Consider the following 20,812-nt stretch of genomic DNA (forward strand, 5'->3'; position numbering starts at 1 on the left):
TACAGAGGAACGGTGACGAACCCCATGCCGGGCAGGGCAACGTTACCCATCTCTTCAGTGGACAGCAATTCCCCTCCGCCTGGTTTGGAGGAAGCTGCTGCTTCATCGAGCGAGTCCCGCTGAGTTTTGCTCCTCGCTGCAGCTGCGTATCGCGTGCGCTTTCTACACGAAGTCCCAGCAGTTCCAGGTATCAAGGGGAGGAAACAGAACTTTTGCAGCTGCAGCAAAAGGCTTTGTAGAAATATTTTAAAACCTAAAAAAAAAAACCCAAAGCAAAATGAAAAGAGCAAGCCATTTTATACAAGGCACTACAGTGCTGTTCTACTCATCCCAGCAGACTTGCAATTAACTCAAGAAGACGATGAGACTTCCCAAGCACGCTCCCAAAACCAAGCACACTCAAAATCCACCTCGGCAGACCCTGCTTGTCACTGACCACCGATTTTTGGAGCAGGGCAGGCCCCTGAGAGCTTCCCACCCATCCCAGCAGCCCAAGCCAAGGCACTTGCTCCCTACAGACCGGTCAGCCCCACGGGTAGGTGCCTCCGTGGCTGTGGCTGGGGCCAGTCTGACCCCGCCTGGCTCCAGGGACCCTTGCCCTGCAGGCACCCGAGCTCAGGCTTTTCTCATTCTGTGCTGCTTCGGCCATGCCGCTGCCTTTTGCCTGGAGGCTGTCCCTTGGTGGGGGTGTCACCCACCTCGCTGCCTATAGGCACAGCTCTCTACTCCATGGCTGGAGAAGGCGAATGGATCTGACAAAAATTACACCAGGTGCCACCAGTGGACTTCCATTACAGGACACCTTTTGCTGTCAGGACGGACGAGCCATGGTGGCCACGTCCCTGTGGTTGGGGCCAGAGGGCCAGAAGTGGTTGTCCTCCTACCTGGAGACCCTCGTTCGACGAAGATGAGGAAGAAGCTTAAAGTTGCCTTCCATGTGGCCACCCTGTTGATGGCAAAAAAGGAAAAAAGGAAGAAACCCGACCAGGTACCTGGCCAGTTGCCCCATCTTGCCTCTCTTCTCCACCTGGGACCCCTTGGGGTGGCCGGGCTCCTTGGGGCAACTGTCCTGCTTGCGGCCATCGCAGAAGGGGGAGCGACGGGCTGCCTGAACAGCAGGGAAGAGCTGTGGGGAACTGGGACATTAACATTGCTGCTGCAGGTTTTGTAGAGCCTCAGGCAGAAGTAACTTCTAGTTACATTCATTTTAAGTTATTTATTTCCTCAACTGTAAGTGTGAGATATTTTTTTTAATTCCTTTTTAGTGAAAACTTAGATTTTTCATAATGTGAATACTCTCAAGCAAACAGGAGTCTCCCTAAAGATACTTTACTGGATGTTATTGTTGTGTAGGTTCATTATATTCCTCTAGTCTGGGTTTCTTAAGCATTAATTTTGCCATCAAAAATGATGCCTTGAAAGAAAAGCTTAGGAAGTGACATTATCTTTACTGCCAGCTAACATACTCTTTTCAGTTAGCTTTTTAGTACTCTCCACTCTTCAAATCCCTTGCCGAGTTTTCTGGCACTTAAAAGATAATACAGACAAAAAGCCTTAGGGGCCAGCCATGGGCAACAGGTGGAAAGGCTGCTGGTGCTGCGGCTGCTGGACCTGGGGCCGGCGCAGCCCTTTCAGGTCCAGCTGCGGCAAGCTCTTTACGTCCACGGCGCTACCGACTCACCTGGGCAGGCTGCGGACACCGTTTGGCCCGAGCTGAAAGCAAACAGAAACTGCAGACGCTGTTGATCGGTGCAAATAATGTCTGGCTTTAATGCGCCGCGGAGTACGGGTCTGCGCACGCAGACCGGCCGCACCTCAGCACAGCGATCGGATGCCATCACCGTGGCCAAGGCCACCTCCGAGACTGCGGACCTGCTTGGGCACCAGCCCTGGGTCCAGGTGGAGAGACAGGATTTTTTTTTTTATTTGCTTCTTACAAAAGCGCTAACTCGGTGGCTCAGTGCTGCGGGAGGCATCCCTGGGTGGGGGGATCTCCGGTCAGCGCGGCTGCTCCGGCCAGGGAAAACCAGAGCTGCTCTCAGCAGCGTGGCTGCGGGGCTGCCGGCCCGGGCACCCCTGCTACTCATGCCAGAGCATTTTGCCCTTCCTCCTCCTCCTGGCCCTGCAGCAGCCGCCCTGCTGCAGATGCGGGACAGAAGCTGACCCCCCTTTCGGGTGCTGAGCGCGTGGCTGAAGCATCTCAATTATTTCTTTTCTCCCCAACCCATCTCTGAGGCTCCTTTTACTTAAAAGATTTTTTGGAGCGGGGTGTTGGTGTCCATCCTGACCCAAGCGGAATCGGGCAGGAATCGAGCATGGGAGCCCAGTCCAGATGTCTTTTAGCTATGGCTCCGTGTTCTTGCGTGGGGGTACTGGGCTTTCCCCTCGCCGTGCGCTGGGGCTACGATCCCCCTTCGCCGCATGCATCCCCAGCAAAGGGACCTCTCCTCTCCTGCACCAGTGGAGGAGGAAGACTGGAAGCAATTTGGGAAATGGGCAGTAACTTACCCTGGACACATAGTGAGGGGGAGGCCAGGAAAAACAAACAAACAAAAAAAACCCCACCAAACCCAGAAGGAGCTTTTTCTAACACAAAGTACAGACTTGGTGCCAGCAAAACATTTTGTGGATTCCAGACTGTTCATGCCAAAAAAACAAATGGGGAAAGAAAAAGAAAGAGCCAGAGAAAAGAGAATTTCCTCCCAGAGTTTTTGATCAGTCTTTTTGGTTTCCATTTAAGTGCATTTAAGATGTCCTTCAACTGAAAGGTCTCCGGCTTGAAAGAAAACATCGCTTCTCAGGCTGAACAACGTATGTAGTTTGATCCAAAACATTTCTCTTTACTTTTTTTTTTTAATTGGTTTGGGTGAGAACAAAACATCTCTTCTCCATTTTTTTCCAAACTAATTAAAAAAGGGAATTATTCACATATCTCTGTATACACTGCTCTGCATGATGGGCCCACCGGTCTCCCCAAGAGCCTGTACTCACTCATATTTATTAGCATTTACATCACAGTTTTGATGCTTCCCAAAAACGATGCACCCTTTTGCTTGAAATTCTGCAAGGTTTCAGAAAACTCCTCCCTTCCCTCGGTGTTTCTGGCATTAGGTCTGCCGTAGGAAAGGCGGCAGCTGGAGCTAAACCACCTGTACGTGTCTCCTCGCTGCAGAGGGTCTTCCCCTCTAGCCCGGGAGCCCACTCCGTGCCGCCCAGCTGCTGCCGGCGGGGCGACGGGGGCTGCGGCTCTTCTCCCGCCCACTCACGGCATCTCATCGACTCTCTGAGACCGGGGAGGTAGCTTTTCCTCTCTCGCCGGTGAAGACAGGCCAGCGCGTCCAGGGGATGAGTCAGAGCAGACGCCGTTTTGTCACTCCCCGAGGCGTCTGGACTTCACACCAACCTTTTCCCTTGGGTGGAACAAAAAGTGCGTTAAATCTAGAGCAGTGCAGAAGTCAAGGCTGAAGACAACCAGGCTGCAACCCAGGCCTGCTTGCTCTGCCTGGCAAAGTGGAGCAGCTCCGCGCTCCTGCACGCTCGCTCGCTGCCTCCACTGCTGCTCACAGCCCCTTCCCAGGCCGCAGAGACCCACGGCAGCCCGGGCAGACCTCCACTGATCCCGCTCACTGCCAGGCCCTGCGAAAGGTGGAGCACCGCAGCCTTCACTGAGGGAAGTGGGGGGAGGAATGCATTAAACTATATTTCCAGGGATGCTTAGAAAGCTTAGAGAAAAGACAAAAAAGCCAGAGAGGGTGATGTTTGAGATGAGGCAAAAGGCTACTGTAAATACTTGCTACCGATTTGCTGCGTCAGCTCTCCTCTATTAGCCACGTTTGATCAGAACGGCAGTTATGTCTGAGTTACACAGTTATATATTAGTTATACACTTAAATAATGCCTTACTTAGCATTTCTGCCCACTCCCTATTTTCTCAAGCCTTGGCTGCGTGCACTCCCGCCTCCCTGGCCCATCACATCGTTCAGCATCTCGTTTCAAGAAAGCATGTTTTACTTGCATTCGAAGCCTGCAGACTGGGTTTGTAACAGCTTCCAGACACCACCATTGTTTTCCATCAAAGCCAAGGGAACAAGATCCCGAGGCCAAACGGCTTCTTCCCTGCCCCGCTCGGCCAAGAAGGCTTTCACGTTTCATGCTGCGCGTCCACTCCTGCGTATTGCAGCGGCCGTAAAACAAGGCTCAGACAGAAGCGAGCGCCAGTGTGCATATCATAAAACCAATTACCAGCGGGGTAGAAGCACTAGGGGCAGGAGGAAGCCAGAAGCAGCAGGGAGAGGCTGATTTTGGGAGATGGGGTCCTGTAAGCAGCAGTTTGGGGAGCCACAGGACGTCCCGGCTGCGCACAGACCCACTCTCGCTCTCACTGTGGCCAAAAACACGTGGCCAGGCGTCCCATATGATTAATTCCTCGTGGAAACATTTGCTATTCAAATTGGTGCAAGTTAATGGCTGTGCAAGAAGAAACTAAGGCATCTGGGGAGCGGGACTTGGGGCAGCAGTGCCCAAGCTCCCTTTTGAGCTGCAGAGACCCAGGCAACGCCGACCAAATGCAAGCGCCCGCGGCTCAGCAGTCGGCTGCTCCTGTGGCCCCAGCACCCGAGTCTCTGCCGGCTGCGAAGGTAGTTCAGGCACCAACCCGAGTTGTCGATCTCAAACCAAATCCCCACAGCGATGCCCGGTCCATAGTGCACATCAGCCTAAACGATGCCTCCAGCCACAGGGTCCAAGAGCCTCAGCTCTCCATCCATCCCCAGCAGGTGGAGGAGCTGGAACTGGTCATCTAGGAGCATAAATTCAAATTAGCTGGTGCTGTCAGAAGGACTAGCACTGTAACAGCAAAATAACTGTCAAAGGGCGTAGGTGAGGGAGGAGCCGGTGTTCTGCTTCAGGTCTCACCTACATCCATGCCACCAGATGAGTCACCAGCTTCAGCCAGGACCTCACCCCACACCGGCCACATGGGTGACAGGAGCACATCTCCGTGACATATGTGCTGGAGGCCTCCTGCTGCCACTGTGGAGACAGCCCTGGGGTTTGTGAAAACTTGTGGACAACAATTTTCATGAAGAAATTTTGCACTCATCTATTAGGTGTCAGAAAATGAAGAGAAACTGAGCACAGAAGTGGTACTAGTAAGTGGTATTAATGTCATTAAAGAATGGGAAAAAACAAACCACTCTAAGTACAAACAGTGCCTTAAAGCATTGGCTTCATCATGTTAAAAATAGCTGCAAGGCGAATCGAGGGAAAGAAGCAAAGCAGAACGGGACGAATGATAGAAGTGCTGAGAACAGGAGGTCAGAGGCTACAACAGCTAGCGTCGCCCAGCTGGAAAAAATGGTGGCTTGAGAGATGAGCACCGATAGCGCTAGGCAGAAGAAAGAGGTGGGGGGAGCGGAGAAGAAGGCGATGTGAGCAAAGAAGACAGAGAAGGTAAAATTTCTGAGGGACACAGGTCATAGTTAATACTGTCCTGTCAGGAAGGATGAAGAGCTTGTGAAGTGAAGAGGCTGAGCAGGGAAGTTTGTGGAAGCCGGTTTTTGCCCGTGACGCTGTTTTCCGGACCTCCTGCATTCTGGAGATGAGGGTCCAGTTTGGCGGGTTGATGCCCACCGCTCATTTTGGCATGTCTGCACATCTCCCGGGTTTCTGCTCAGTCACCCCTCCAGCAACTTCTGGCAGAAACTGGCTCAAGCCCGGAGGCTCTCGATCCCTTTCTTCTGTGTTTCTCAGTGAGCCATTGGTCCGCCCCTGCCTTGACGCCCTGGCCTGGGTTTCCAGTCCTGGTCTGTCTTCTTGCTGCGACAGAAAGCCCAGGGCAGGGAGGCGGGAGGACACAAGCCTGGGGTGGCCGGGCGAGAACTGCCAGAGCACAAAGTCTTTTGTCCTTACCTCCAAGGTCCTCTCACCACCGGGCACCAAGCTAAAAACTCCTCTGGGGACCTCCCATGGCAGACACCCCCACATCACCCCAGCCAGGCACAGGGAGGATGAGGTGCATCCTTCTAGGAGTGGGGTTTTTTTGTCCTCCAGCCCTGGCAGCCCAGAGCAGCCTCAGCCACCCTCAGCAGCGCAGCCCCCTCTCACCACAGACATCCTTTGCCGGCACTTGCATTTAGCAAACAAGCAGCTGTCAAAAACCCAACCAAAATAAGAGGGACTTCACAAAACTTGCTTTCCGCCCAGGGGAGGAACGCGAGGTGGGTGGTGTCACCATGTGGTGACAGAGAAGTCCCTCCGGCAGGAAAAACACAAGGGGATGAGACGTTCACCAAGCAGAAATGGGATGCCGGAGTCCGGACAAGGTATCATGCACATCTTTTAATGAAGTATTGCCCAATCTTGGCCAGCTGAACTGCTTGGCATCCATTTGATAGAAGTGCCAGCAGGATGGAAGACACAAATAAGGTGCACCTTGTGGGGAAACAGCCCCCCCCCAGCACTTGCTTTTATGTATTTTAAATCAATTCTCCCCAATTTCATTGATAATGTCTCACAAGTCATAAAGCAAAAGGAATATCCTAGTTATTGATTTGCATGCTCTTGATGTGTTTTGTCTCCTTTGTTTTTCAATTGGTTTGTTCATCAGAGCAGACTGGTTTTATGTGGTTTTCATTAATTTGCATAGTTAATGTTTTTAACAAACTTTTAACCTCAAACTCTACTTCCGTAAGATGAAATAAGACTTGACCCATTTCCCAGACTCTAGGCAAACAGCTTTGTAAGGTTTTAACATCTTCATACCACACAGTGGATTTCAGAAAATAACCACTGAATAACTCTGTAATGGAAAACTTCCTTTAATTCTACGATGTGGTTGGATACATGTAGGTAATAATGCTATGATTTAAATAATTATTTTGGCAATTGACTTACTTAGCAATTCAAATGACCATTCGTACCTCTAAGCTACAACACAGGCAAGATTATCTAAGCTGAAAGTTTCCTAAAAACCTTTTAATAAACTTCTTAGCTGCAAGAACAAAATCAAACACCACACCACCACCCGCAAACCCTGGAGACATGCAAAGCAGAACCATCTTCTGCATGGTGCCCCTTCACTCCCGTGAACGAGCACCCCTCCCACCCCGAGCAGCACATAACACACATCTCTGCTTCCAGTTGGGAGCTGCCAAGGTGGGTCTGAAGGATTTAAGGACTTCATGCAATAAAAAGAAAAATATTTTCAACATTGTTCTACCCAGAAGTGCCCAAACCCTCTTCTTGTCGCCTACATTTTCTCTTCAGATATGACTTATTTTTGCAGAAAAGAGGTGTTTTCAGTATAAACTCATAGACACACTTTTTTTTTCCACAGGAGCAGGATGTTTGGATTCACTTCAAATCTATAATCACAGGTTTCCTTCACATTTCAAGGACAGTTGAAAGCAGGGCTTTGGGAAGACTGCAATGGCCCGTGTAAGTTCATCACCTGGCCTTCACAAACCAGATAATGGTGGTGGTGCTTACCTTCAGCACTGGTCTCCAAAGGCTCTCAGGAGAGACTTTTCTCAGTGCAGTGAAATCCTATTTTCAGTTGCATTTATAGAAGCAGGACAGCAATGTGCAGGTTCCCTTAGATCCACTGGGTAACTGGATGCTGCTGTTTGGATACCCACAATTTAGTCACCCCTAATAAAGACCAGACCCAGCAGGCTGGGACGTCAGAAAACTTCCCTCCGACGTCATGGCAGCATTTTGTCTCCGTGTCCGTAACAGCTGCCAGGTAGGTCTGCGGAGCACCTTTAAAATACAGCTCAGAGCAAAGCTGTCCTGAGTTTGTAAAGAAACTAAAAGAGCTGGGGAGGTGTCAGTGGTCTCATTTCTTCCTCACCAAATCTAGCAAAGGGTTTCAGAGAGCAAAAAGTTATGGAGACAAACATTGGCTTATTTTCAAAACTAAGGCAATCTTGTGTTAATCAGAATCAGACAAAAGCAAATTGTTTATTTTGCAATACAGCCAAGCTGGGGATGAGGGGAAGAGCTCTTTCCCCTGAGAAAAACCCAGACTTGATGAGCATTACCCTGAGTCTGAAGCCAGGTTGCTGCGATCACCTACATTCTCTTCGTGAAGGGTTGACTCCCAAAATCTTGGGAAAACTCACTGAGCATAGCCATGACTTCATTTTACCTGGCTGGGAAAGCCCAGTCCAGCAGTTGCTCTTTCAGTTCACCACCCGCCACTGTGGCTAAAAAACTGGGTCACCTAAATGATCTTTAAAGCACTCGAACCACACCCATCCCTGAAGCTGTGCTGCCTCTCAGTTTGGTTTTTCTTACCCAGCTTGTTCGAACTTTGGAGGGCAGGGAAAGAGGGTGACAGAGCGTAGCCCCAGAGCAGGAAAGTGTCACACACCAAAAAACCCCGCTGCTAAACCCATCATTAAATTACTATTATGCAAGCAGCAGCACCTGCCTTATTCTAGTAAGGCTCTGAGTTCCACATCAGTTATTCCCTGTTGCAATCACGTATTAAAATGCACTCTTCTGTGGATGTTTGGTGTTAATTAAGGTGCTGGCTAGAAAATTCACCTATAGCTTTGCATTTCCTTTATTTTCTGATGTTCTCAAATCCGAGATAGAAAAGGGTAGTATTTAGTACTATAGAACAGAAGAGTCATCTTCAGATATTGAAACCAAGGAGCTGCAAATGTACATTGGAAAACAGGTGCAGTCCAGCCCGATACAAATACAATACAGCCCATCCACTTCCAACTGGTCATGCTTCTTGTGAACTGTGTCTCTCCAAAGCAACCTAATAATGCTACTGGACCTCCCAGCATTGCTCCCATTTGTAATTGCATTAGTCATGCATTATTACTGCATCAAGTAATTTTGATATAAACAGGAAAGAACCATCAGGCAAACAGGAGACATTATGAGCGCATTACGCATTACCAGAAAGGAATGCAGAAAGTCCTATCAATATAATGAGAAAACTGAAAAAGCAAGCGAGTGCCTCTTCAACGGCTGGCTGCTATACTTCAGAAATCCAGGTCTACATCAGCTTTTAAAAGGGAGCCCTGTGCAGCGTTAGAAGTGTTATCTCATGCCCCAGCACTGTGAGCTTCACAGGCTGCCTGTCGATGGAGCCGCTGCTCAGCCAGAGATTGCACAGGGTGTGGGGGATGAGCATGCTCAGATAACAAATGACATCTTTCTCTGAGGAAACACTGGCAATGTCCATTTCCTTCCTCTCTTACCATTTTCCGTAATAGGTCCTAGGTCCTTCTCTGCTGTGGGCACACATTTTGTCACGCAGCTAGTCTTTACAGACCATGACAAAGGAGCCCCTCTTAGCAACGTTACTGCATCAGCACCTCCCCTCTCTGTATACCAAACCCCTGAAGCACTGGGTGGATGCCAGTACTGGAATGGCAACACGTTCACCGGTATAATCTAATTCTGGAATATAAATATCATTTCTGATCAAGCTGTTCTGCTAGCAATCCTCACATCCACAAAGCACTGCACCGTGTTCATCTCCCTAAGGATTTTGTCGCCTTAATCGTTACAGTAGCAGAAACTGAGAGAAAACCACATCAATTTATAAATACAGATATAAATGCTGGTTTATATTGGCTCATGACTTGATGAACCAATAAAGCACTTGACTTACAAACTTCAGACCGCAGAACCCTCTGTTCCGACACTATAGGATCTTGCAGCGTTGGGATGGGAACATCTGCATGTTCCCATCACCAAACCTGCCTCCTGCATACCCAAATCTTCTGCACCTTGTCTCACAGACACTTCTGCTGTATGCCTTCTCAAACCAGCCTGTCAACAACATAATTATTTTCTCCACCCTTCACCAATGAAAGCCACGGCTCTTCCATACCAACCTCCCAGTTAAGGGAAAATGTAGGAGTCCCTGCTGTGAGCATATGGAGCATCAGTACAAATGGTGGGGAGTAGATATCCATAGGGCTCAACGTGCAGCAGCTACACAGGGCCCAATCCAGGTGCCCACTTGTAGACACTTTAGAAGCCCTGTGTTCGTGATTGATGATGCAGCACTACAGGAGACCCACACCTTCTGGTGTCACAGCCAGTGATCAGGCAAGGTATGCTAAGACTTCTCTAATGGCAACAGATGTCCATAAGCAGGCAACTGATTTGAACTCTCATTAGCTCGTATACAGAAAAAGTTACCTTTAAGATCAAAACCTCTTAGAGACATCTGAAGAGAACAGAAAAGTCAGACTAACCACACAAAATCCAAAACTACAAATGAAGAAATAAGTGTTGAAGAGCTTCAGCGTGGAGCTGCAAGCCAAGCTGAAGATGGAGAGAAGTTCCAAGTCCTCTGTTGCTCCTTTCCTTCTTTTCTCTCTAAAAACAGGGAGGTTGTTGAAGTAGGTGCACCCATAGAGGCTTGCAAACCAGAGGCCAAACTGTTCTGGCACAGTTTGCAAACATAACTGACACAACCCTCTACTTACGTTCCAAGCACCACAGGGCTTTTCTGGATTGCTTCAACAGGGCTATACTTCTCTATTTTCACATCTTTGGCAGGAAGCAACGTTGCTTACCCATGCAAAGGGAAGGAACAGTCTCACAGAAATCGAAGTTGAAGAGGAACCATGAGATCATACTGCTTTGTGTGGGAGACCACATGGCTAGACTGCCTTTGAAGGTTCTAAAAAGTAGACACCAAGAGCAAATTTAAATTGCAAGCACTAAAATTTGAAGGAACATATTCTGCCCGTTGCAGCTGATCTTGCAAGAAGACAAAGGCAGTGCTACTATTTGTCTTTGAAGTTGTGAGCAGCAGCACGAAGGATGACTGCAATTTTTCTGCTTTGTACCACCTCAGTTACCTCCAGGTCTGCAGGACACAGGTTTGACCATTACTGATCAAAGTTAATTGAGTCTTATATGCATGGCTATGCAAAAAAGCTAATTTGTGTAGAAGCCCCTCAAAATCAAATCAAGCATTCACCATTTTATGTGGTCTTCAGCTTCACCCTTGATTACAACAACAGCTAGACTTCCTTGACTCAAGAGCAGGACAAGAGCCGTGTCATACACATAGCTAAAGCAATGTTTACAGACTCCTATGCTATGGAGTCACTCAGCCCACTCTTGCACTGCAAAATCCTTCTAAAACAAAAAGCTTAAATCAGCATCAAAACGTCTCTGGAATTGCTTCTCCCAGCAGTGGAACAAAGTGATGTGAAGCAGACCAGAATGACAGCATTGAGCATTTCCCATTTTGCAAAAAGCCAAGGAAACAGACAGTAACAAATGCCCCCCTCGGCCCTTAACTGTTTACTCCGGGAAGGAGAGCACAGGTCTCTGCATCAAATTAATGCTGGGTTTAGTGTTGTAACAACTAACTTCAAACATTTTTCTAACGCTTTCAATTTAACCTACAAAAATAAACTCTCTGAAATGTAAAGTATTAAATAATCCCCTTTCCCCTCCCCTTATATGCAGTATCCTCACTTGTCTTTAGGAAGAGGAAAGCTTAACTTGAATAGTTCACAGTTGCTGCTGCCATCATTCAGTTCCAGCTTTGAAAAAGCAAGAGGTGTGACTGTAGCAAGAGAGGATTAAGGGAAGAACAACTGCAACAAAACGCAACTGGTGACCAATGCCAAGTTTCCCTTGGAAACTTGTTGCAAAACCAGATCCAATACATGGTTTTATGATGCATTCTAAAAGCTGTGATGTTTACAGCAGCATTAGTCATTTGCCCCTTTTATCAGCAGCTGACAAATGTGTTTGAAGGCAAGAGATCACAGAATCTTTGGGCAGGAAGGCACCTTTAAAGGCCATCTAGTCCAACCCCCCTGCAGTGAGCAGGGACATCTTCCACTAGATCAGGTTGCTCAGAGCCCCGTCCAACCTCACCTGAAATGTTGCCAGGGATGGGGCATCTACCACCTCTCTGGGCAACCTGTGCCACTCTTTCACCACCCTCACTGCCAAGAATTTCTTCCTTACATCTAGTCTAAATCTGCCCTCTTTTAGTTTAAACCCGTTACCCCTTGTCCTATTGCTACAGGCCCTGCTAAAAAGTCCATCCCCATCTTTCTTCTAAGCCCCCTTTAGGTACTGGAAGGCTGCAATAAGGTCTCCATCCCAGCCTTCTCTTCTCCAGGCTGAACAGCCCCAACTCTCTCAGCCTGTCCTCACAGGAGAGGTTTTCCACCCCTCTGATCATTTTTGTGGCCTCCTCTGGACCTGCTCCAACAGGTCCATGTCTTTCCTATACTAAGGCCTCCAGAGCTGGATGCAGGACTCCAGGTGGGGTCTCACCAGGGTGGAGTAGAGGAGCAGAATCCCCTCCCTCGACCTGCTGGCCACGCTGCTTTGGATGCAGCCCAGGATGCGGTTGGCCTCCTGGGCTGTGAGCACGCATTGCCGGCTCATGTCCAGCTTTCCAAAGAAAAGCACACACAAGAAAGCAGGAATTCAAACCTCATTTTAGGTTTCTAATCAAATCCTGCCTGATCAGAGGTGCCATGGCATCCTGAATTCCCAGGAGACTCGAGCTAAGACTGGCTCTTCCAGTGTACGTGGCAACCTTTCCCCACCTCTCTTTCTTTGATGAAAGGCAGTGACACCTCACGGGTTTATTAAAGACACAAATAGGTGTATTGGGGGTCAAGAGCTATTCATCCAGCCACTATGTCAAGAGAACATCAAGAGAACATATTGGCAGTACTCAGGTTGCCATAGAGAATCTGCAACAACAAATCCAATTTATGTTGAACTGCACAATATACCTGAAAATATTGAATCGTTCACCTGTAGAACTTTGTGGTGTAATCTTCAGACTGCAGCAAAAAGGAAAAAGCTTATACATCTGCTAGAGAGCTGTACTTATTTTATGGTATTTAAGATAACCCCTTAGTTGTTTCCTCCTAGAATTTCTTCTTATTTTGTAATGAAAAGATCCCTTTTTCATATTTTTCCATCTGCAAGTGGTTTGCTGTGTCACAGTGATGCATAAAAAATACAATTATTTCAGTGTAGGTGATCAGAGGCAGAACTACATTTTGTTATACTTCACTGCCTTAATTTAAGCAACTGCATCCATGTATGAATGTCTATATACTTTATTTTATATATTTTATACTTATATTTTATCAGAGGAGCAGATCTTCTGCAAGTCACTGGGTGCTGTTGGTATGCTGCAACTCTGAAAATCAGACCACTTATTACTTGTAATAAATTTACTACTGTGTGTACACTGAAAAAGTAGTTTGAAAACTGAGAATCATTACCTGCAATTAGAGAAAACCAAAGCAAGCCCTGACTAGTAACATTTTCTTGTTTTACTGGCAAAATCATCTCTACAGTGTGGGAAAGGAAAAAACAAAGCAAGTTTTTATTGAAAAGCTCTACATTTAAGCAGGAAAAATGCTAATCTTGTACTATTCTCAAAAAAGAAAGATCACTTGTGGATTAAGAAATCTAAACACAACAGCCACAAGAGAAAATTACCAGAACCAAGAGTTAGATATAAGGCAGCTCGAAAATAAAAAAAACAGCTATACTATGATTAACTGCATTTCAACACAGCATTTCAGTACAGTAGCTTATTTTTCTACCCCAGCCTTACTGTGTTGATCTCTAAATCAGTATAACAATTTAATGAAAAAGCTAGTTTCACTAACTGAAATTAATGGCTAATTTAACCAGTTCATTGTATAGACACAGCATACAGATGACAGTATTTAGAAAGCTGGAGACTGGTGTCTGCACATAGAAACTTAATTTAAAAGTGAGTTTATATCAATTGTTTTTATTAGATATCAGCAGTTTACAAATTTGAATTAAGAAATACAGTTACAGAACAGAATTAGCTTGAGCTCATTCTTAGTCGTGAGGTTTTTTATTCAAGGTCATAATCATTTTTATACAGGATGTCACCAACAATAAATTCTAGACTGTCTAAAACACAGCCCCATTATATTTCCTCATTCAATATTTCGTAATTTACCAAAAAACTAAGATTGTTCTAAACATTTTTAACAAGTATTTCATTAACTGCCCTATCGGGCCCTTTATATATTTTAGTTTTATTTCAATTTGTACACAATACAGATTTTTTAAAAGCACTTAAGGATTCTATATTGCAATTTTTTTGTAACTTTCAAAACTAGGAATAAATAGATTGTTCCCATGACAAGATGAGGTCAACAATTTACTATACCACACGTCTTGTCTTCTCCATACCTCACATCTAGGCATACAATTTTCTAGCAGGAATATTGTTTTAAAACACTAATTCCCCATCATTTTAATGCACATCAATTTATGACTGCAGGAGCTTCTACTTCCTGATAAGCGCAGGTTTAACTTAATTCTATATTTTGCTACAGTCCACTAAATATCACCTCAGCACGTGCTTTTACAGCTCGTAAAACAGTCAGAAGACAAGTTATTGTCTGGTGAGCAAGGATGCAACCGCGCAGAGGTTTCTATTAGGAAGCCTCATTTCCATTGTATGCGTTCATCCTTCTTCCTCCTTCCTGCTTCACAGCCAAAAACAATAATAAAATAAACTTCCAGCATCTAACATTAAGGTTGCTAAGAAATACAAGACTGCAAAGGAGGGGAAAAAAAAAAAAGCATAGGCAATGTAACAAATTGCTACAAGATTTCTGCTCTGTAAAGATGAAATAGCAGTAAGAATAAGGCTGAGCCAGAAAGCTGCACAAGGAAACAAATATGTTGGAACAAGTGAAAACATCAACAGTCTTAAGGCAACCTTCATTTGAATCAGCAGTGTGATTACGTGTATATCTGAAGAGAAATCCTTCTTTAGCCTAATTATGTTGATACAAAAGGCATTATGAACCATATCGATCCTAGAAGAGTTAAAAAAACAGACATGAATATGTTTTCCATTAAAAGAAATTTGTTTTACTTACATTTGTAAAATAAATAGTAGTTTAATTCTTTAAGACTTAAAGAAAATTGAGTAGCTTCCAAGAACTGGAGTTTATGGTTAAACTCCAGGATAATTAGCCTGATTTTCAAACACCTGAGAGCTCCCACTGACCTCATAAAAGAAATGCAAACTAACCGGAGCATGAAACATGCTTTACACTATTGAGACCAGGATGTCTTAATTTTATGCACAAACATAGATCAAAGGTATTACTGCCAAGTCAATTGAAGAGCCAATACAAGAGTTGGTGTGCTGGTTTTGGCTAGGATAGAGTTAATTTTCCTCATAGTAGCTAGTATGAGGCTATGTTTTGGATTTGGGTTGAAAACAGTGTTGATAATTCAGAGATGTTTTTGTCATTGCTGAGCAGTGCTTAAACTGAGTCAAGGGGCCTTTTCTGCAACTCACACCACCCTGCCAGCGAGAAGGCTGGGGGTGCATGGGAAGCTGGGAGGGGACACAGCCTGGACAGCTGACCCCAACTGACCAAAGGGATATCCCACTCCATATGACATCATGCTCAGCACATAAAGCTGGAGGAAGAAGGAGGAAGTGGGGGATGTTCGGAGTTATGGTGTTTGCTTCCCAAGCAACCGTTACGCGTGATGGAGCCCTGCTATCCTGGAGATGGCTGAGCAGCTGCCTGCCCATGGGAAGTGGTGAATGAATTCCATGTTTTGCTTTGCTTGCATGTGCGGCTTTTGTTTTCCCTATTAAACTGCCGCTATCTCAACCCATGAATTTTCTCACTTTTACCCTCCTGATTCTCTCACTCGTCCCACTGAGGGGGGAGCGAGCGAGCAGCTGTGTGGGGCTTAGTTGCTGGCTGGGGTTAAACCATGACAGATGGGCTAGATGATTGCTGTAGGTCCCTTCCAACTAAACTATTCAATTCTGAGTTATGAACTATTCTTACTTTAAAAATAAAATGACAGCAATAACTTCCACCATGGAATTTTTGTTTTAATTGTAAGAAAAGAAATAAACTATATAAGGGAAAAGATATTCTAAGGAAGGTGAGCTATCAGCTACTGATTTATTTTCAAAAAGATAAAGATCTGCTGTCTACCATGAGAGGTCTACAAAGCTCAAAGCCAAATTCATTCTTTTCTCCCTAAAGATGATTCAAAGGCAGGATCCAGGATACCAAATCCCTACAAAAAGGCTTTAACTGATGGTTAATATATTGTAGTATTTTTACTAACCTGTATAGACGTCATGACCCCATTAGCAAGTACAGAAAGTTTTCCAGCCACCGATTTCACTCCTTGTTTAAACTGAGCTATATCAGGAGCTGAAGGCAAGACATTTGTTATATTGTAGCTTCCTAAAAGGAGAACACACACACACAAGAATAAAACAGAATTTTACATTAAAAGCAGCCTTTTTTTTTCCTGAAGTACAATATACTACTAGCAGCACTAAATACCAATGTCTGATCGACACTAAAAAACAACAGGCATAGATCTCAAGTTTCTTAAAGGCATCTTCCCTTTAATTTTTTTCAGTTGTTCACAATTCCACCCAGAGTGTCATCTTCTACACTTTGTATTCCCAGCTGAACAAGTAATGTTTGGATAATATATAATTATTCCGCACTTTCAATCTGCTGCAGTATTATCTTTTGTATCCTAAACAGCTGTTATTACCTTGCAATTTAAAGATGAATGCACTTCAAGTGATGGCTGAAGTGATGAACCCTATTAGTATGCATGCACAGGTATGCTTTCCATGCTGTATATTCAAACATATTTTGCATTACTACATTTGAGGCTTGGAAAATTCTATAGAATTCTTCTATAGAAGTAAGTTTTAAAACTCCAAAACAAAGTTGGGCATCCAGTCTTCCTTAAAGCCAATATAGTTTGGCCAGCAAATGTTAGCTCTACCGCTATTATGAAAAGTATAGGCCTGTAGATAACAGAAATCAAAGATGTTTCAAAACTAACTGCATAAATATTAACATACTAACAATTACAATCACCCACTCATTTGCGAAAAGAATTACTGGCACACCTTATATTAAATACCTGATACTGTAAAAGGCACAAATGGCAGTAAACCAGCGTCACAGAACTGTGATCTCGGGAATAAATGGGGCTCCTGAGAGGAAGGACCCCAAACCAGACCGTTTTCAAAAAGACAACTGTGATCCGTAGCCTTAATTTAGACACGTAGCCAACGTGTAGTCGGGACACAACTGGTGACTTGTGAGCAGTTGCTGAAGCTCGGACAAGCTCGTCCAGCCGCAGACTCCACAACCTGCACAACTGTAACCACTTTTGACAGCAGCTCCATACAGAACATTGCTATACACTGGCAGCCCTTTCTTCTCCTCCTCTTCTTTTTGAACAGGGGTTCAAGAAGAAGAGAGAAGAGAACCTGCAGCTTCTCTTTTCATGGGAAATTAAAGGCACCTGCCTTGTTAGCAGGCTGAGAAAGACATTACTGCAGATAATTTGGTTTACCTAAGCTAAGTGGTTGGTTTGTAGTGGCAGTTGCATAGTCACAGTCAGAGAGCTTCCCACTCCATTCTTTAAAGTCAGCTAGTAGCTGTTTCTAAAATGCATGAGCATATTTGTTTATAGATTATTTTCAAAAATTCACTGTCACTGAGGTGGCTCTATTTCTGTACTGTAATTTTGACTTCCTTGCGATCTGTTCCACTTATCAAATGCTTCAGCATTTTTGTTACTAAAGTCAGAGTCATAGAAATAAAATTTGCAGATAAAAATAACCAGAGAAAAGTTCTAACCACATCTCAGCCACATGAATTTTCTCATGTTTTTTCTGCTTATGTATGGTTGTCTGAAAAACTTCTTGTAAACAAGACAGGAAAGCAACTCCTTTTCTTGTGATTTCCTTCAAAAACACCATCTACAAGTCAGCCATCTTTCCTAAGCAACAGGTCTGAAATAACGCAAAGTAAAAGCGTTTTCTTGCAGCACCCTCCTTTTTGGTAAGTAGCTCCTACAGCATTCTGTACAAAAGCAAGCATCCCAAAACTGTTCTACCCTAAAATCTCAGCAGCACTCATAAAAACAACTTTAGATTCAAAGGACATTTTATTCTGGCAAGGAGCCCAGAATTACAGCAGCGTTTTTATTGCCAGCCTCCGGTCTCCTGATTACCTTTATTTTGTGGAACTAATGATGGCCCTGGCATTAATTCAACACCAGACTAGCTATCAGTGCAGTGAAATTTCTCCAAGAAGGGCCACTGTCAAAAGACAGTCTTTTGGGTGGGGTGGTGTAACAGAAAGAGATGAAAGAAAGGAAGAGTCTGTAGACTGAATATAATATGAATTTATAATATACAAACTAATAATTCCTGGTGTATTTCTTTCTCACTATTTTTTTAGAGCAGTTAACAACCCCCAAAATTTAGCAGAAGTTTAGTCTTTGTAATATAACTTTACATTTACTGTTGGGTTATGTGCCAGTCACAGAGAGTAACTAACCTTGAGTCACAGGCAAGTATTTTTCATCCCATTATTAGGAATCTCTGCATTCCCCCACAAGCCCCAGGAACCTTTCCAAGTGGTCAGTTATGAATAATCATGTGTGCATAAATCACATACACATAGTAAACATTATATAATTGCCTGTAAGTACCCTTATTCAGAAGACAGTGAGAATTTTATCACATATATATGTATGTGTACATAGAAAGGCACATTCATATATCTATATATACACACAGAGATATAAATATTTCATATCACACAATTTGCCTCATCTTTAACTTATATTTACCTTTTTCTAGTTCATTCTCTTATTCATTACTGTGTAAAAGCCCCACACATATTACACAAAGGAAAAAAGAATTAATTCCATATAAAATAATTTATATGCAAGCAAATTAAAAGAAAAAGGATGAAGAAATTTCTAGTCAACAATAGACATAACAAAATAATATTTGTTATCACAATCTCATGTATTATAGAAAAAATAGTTTACAAATTCAGAAAGAAAAAACATTTCTTCACTTATGTTCCCCACATCTTTTTCAAGCACAAGTATGACAGCGTGTTGCAAATACTCTTTCAAGTGGCTAAAGTAAGTTACTGCAATTTCTGCTTCATGTCTTCTCCCCTCATTTTTTTTTAATTTTTTGTTTTTACATGTCAATTGACTAAAATCCAGCTTAAGTAACTGGTAACAGCAGTTACTACTCTACTAGCCAATGTATTCAAAACTCACTTTCAGGGGATCAAAACTGAACAATCACATGTTGGTTTTTTTCCTCAAACTTTTCCAAAGTAAAATCAGATGCTGCATACTGTTTGTTTTTCCAGCCTATTTATATAATTATTCACAGATTTCAAGTTCTTCAATAATTCTTTTCTTCCCATTTCTTCCTAAGTTAAGGAATGAAACCCAACTGATCAAGTCAATAAAATGTTCCAGGATTTCCTACCTTTTCTATCTCACATTATTGCACTATCCAAAAAGGGTGTTGGAAAGAAAACATGAGAGATTTTCAATAGCCTAAGGGGCTACTTTTCAGTCAATCTAGTCTAATACTTCTTCCTTTCTAATTTTATGAACTACACTCTCCAGTGTACAGTGTTCCAACAAATCTTTTGAACAGACAAACCAATTGAAAAATTTCCTTAATAATTTGGCAAGACCACTGTTAAAAGCAGATATCCCGATGAATGGATATGCCATGCCACAGATTAAATGGGGATTTCAAGGCCACTAACATTTTTATTAAAGACTCTCCTTCGATTCAATATTACGATGACAGCTATTTTAACATATATAAATACGTAAGTTACTTATGGTAACTTATAAAAAAACCTACCTGATAGTCAATTTAGGTGTTACCTCATTTGTTTTTATAACAAATTACAGTTTAAATATTTAATTATTGTTTTAAATATTACAGTTTTCCTTTGATAAAAATTATTTACAATATAGTTAGTCGATTATTTGCAACAAGTCACAAAAAGAACAGTGTAAAATATTGAACTTACTGAACTGAAAATACAGAAGTTGAAATTTAAGAAATTAATTGTTTTTTAAAATAATGACTACACCTGTTATGCTTGTTTGACCTATCAGAAATACTAATGCGTACTTCACTTTGCACACTTCTTGCAGAACACAGCAACAGCTAGCTGAGAGCACAACTAGAAGCAGAGTATGGGAACATATTCACCGCAGGATACAGTTTCTCACTCTGTTCCATATGTACCTGTTGGTTGTTTTTTCTGTTCTTCAAACAAGTCAGCTGAACTTATAGATGAGCTTCCAGAAAGTCTTTCTAGTCGAGCCCTTGCTTCATACTAGAAAAGAATTGAGAAGAAAAAGTATTGTAACACTATGTATCTTTCGAGGTCACGTCAGATAATTCATGAGATTACAGATACAGTTTTAGAACATAAAAATCCAGCTGAAGTTGACCATTCTGAAAGTTGTCCCCATTTCGTACTTTTCACATAACTTACATGGTGTTAGTTTGTCATCATCTCAACTAATTTCTGAGTTATCAAAGAGTGACATTTACCATTGCGACACCAAGAGGCCTGTTAGCTACCCTAAAATTGCTGAAAAACAGTGCAACCATTAAAAACAACTGAAAAATATGAAATGGAGTGGTTGGGTAGGATAAGGAAAAAGCACTAAGGTTAGCATCATGTTAATCCTTCTAATCATATGATGCTTTTAATTCAACTTTTTTCTGAGTTCCCTGGGAATAGTAATACATTGATTATACTTTTTACATTACTCTTTACATTGTTTATTTTTCATTAAAAATATATTTTTTAAAAAATTATCCCTCACCTCCAAAATGTAACATAATATTAATCTGTTTTTTACTTCTAGGCTGATTCAGTTATATGTCGTTTGTTGAACAATTTAACTGCTCAGTTAA

At 43.5% G+C, this 20,812-nt stretch overlaps 1 protein-coding gene across 1 annotated transcript in view; it reads right to left on the bottom strand.

Moving 5' to 3' along the window:
- Positions 1–14,828: 14,828 nt before the first annotated feature.
- Positions 14,829–20,812, bottom strand: part of ARFGAP3 (ARF GTPase activating protein 3) — a gene marked incomplete at both ends in the record, with an annotated part of 36,202 nt that continues 30,218 nt past the window's right edge. The window contains 3 exons of the mRNA XM_082009711.1: positions 14,829–14,846; positions 16,135–16,256; positions 20,132–20,222. Coding sequence (XP_081865837.1) covers positions 14,829–14,846; positions 16,135–16,256; positions 20,132–20,222 — 231 coding nt within the window. The remainder of the gene's footprint in view (positions 14,847–16,134; positions 16,257–20,131; positions 20,223–20,812) is intronic.

This window comes from Phaethon aethereus, assembly GCF_964289735.1.
Source record: "Phaethon aethereus genome assembly, chromosome: 1".
Taxonomy (NCBI): Eukaryota; Metazoa; Chordata; class Aves; order Phaethontiformes; family Phaethontidae; genus Phaethon; species Phaethon aethereus.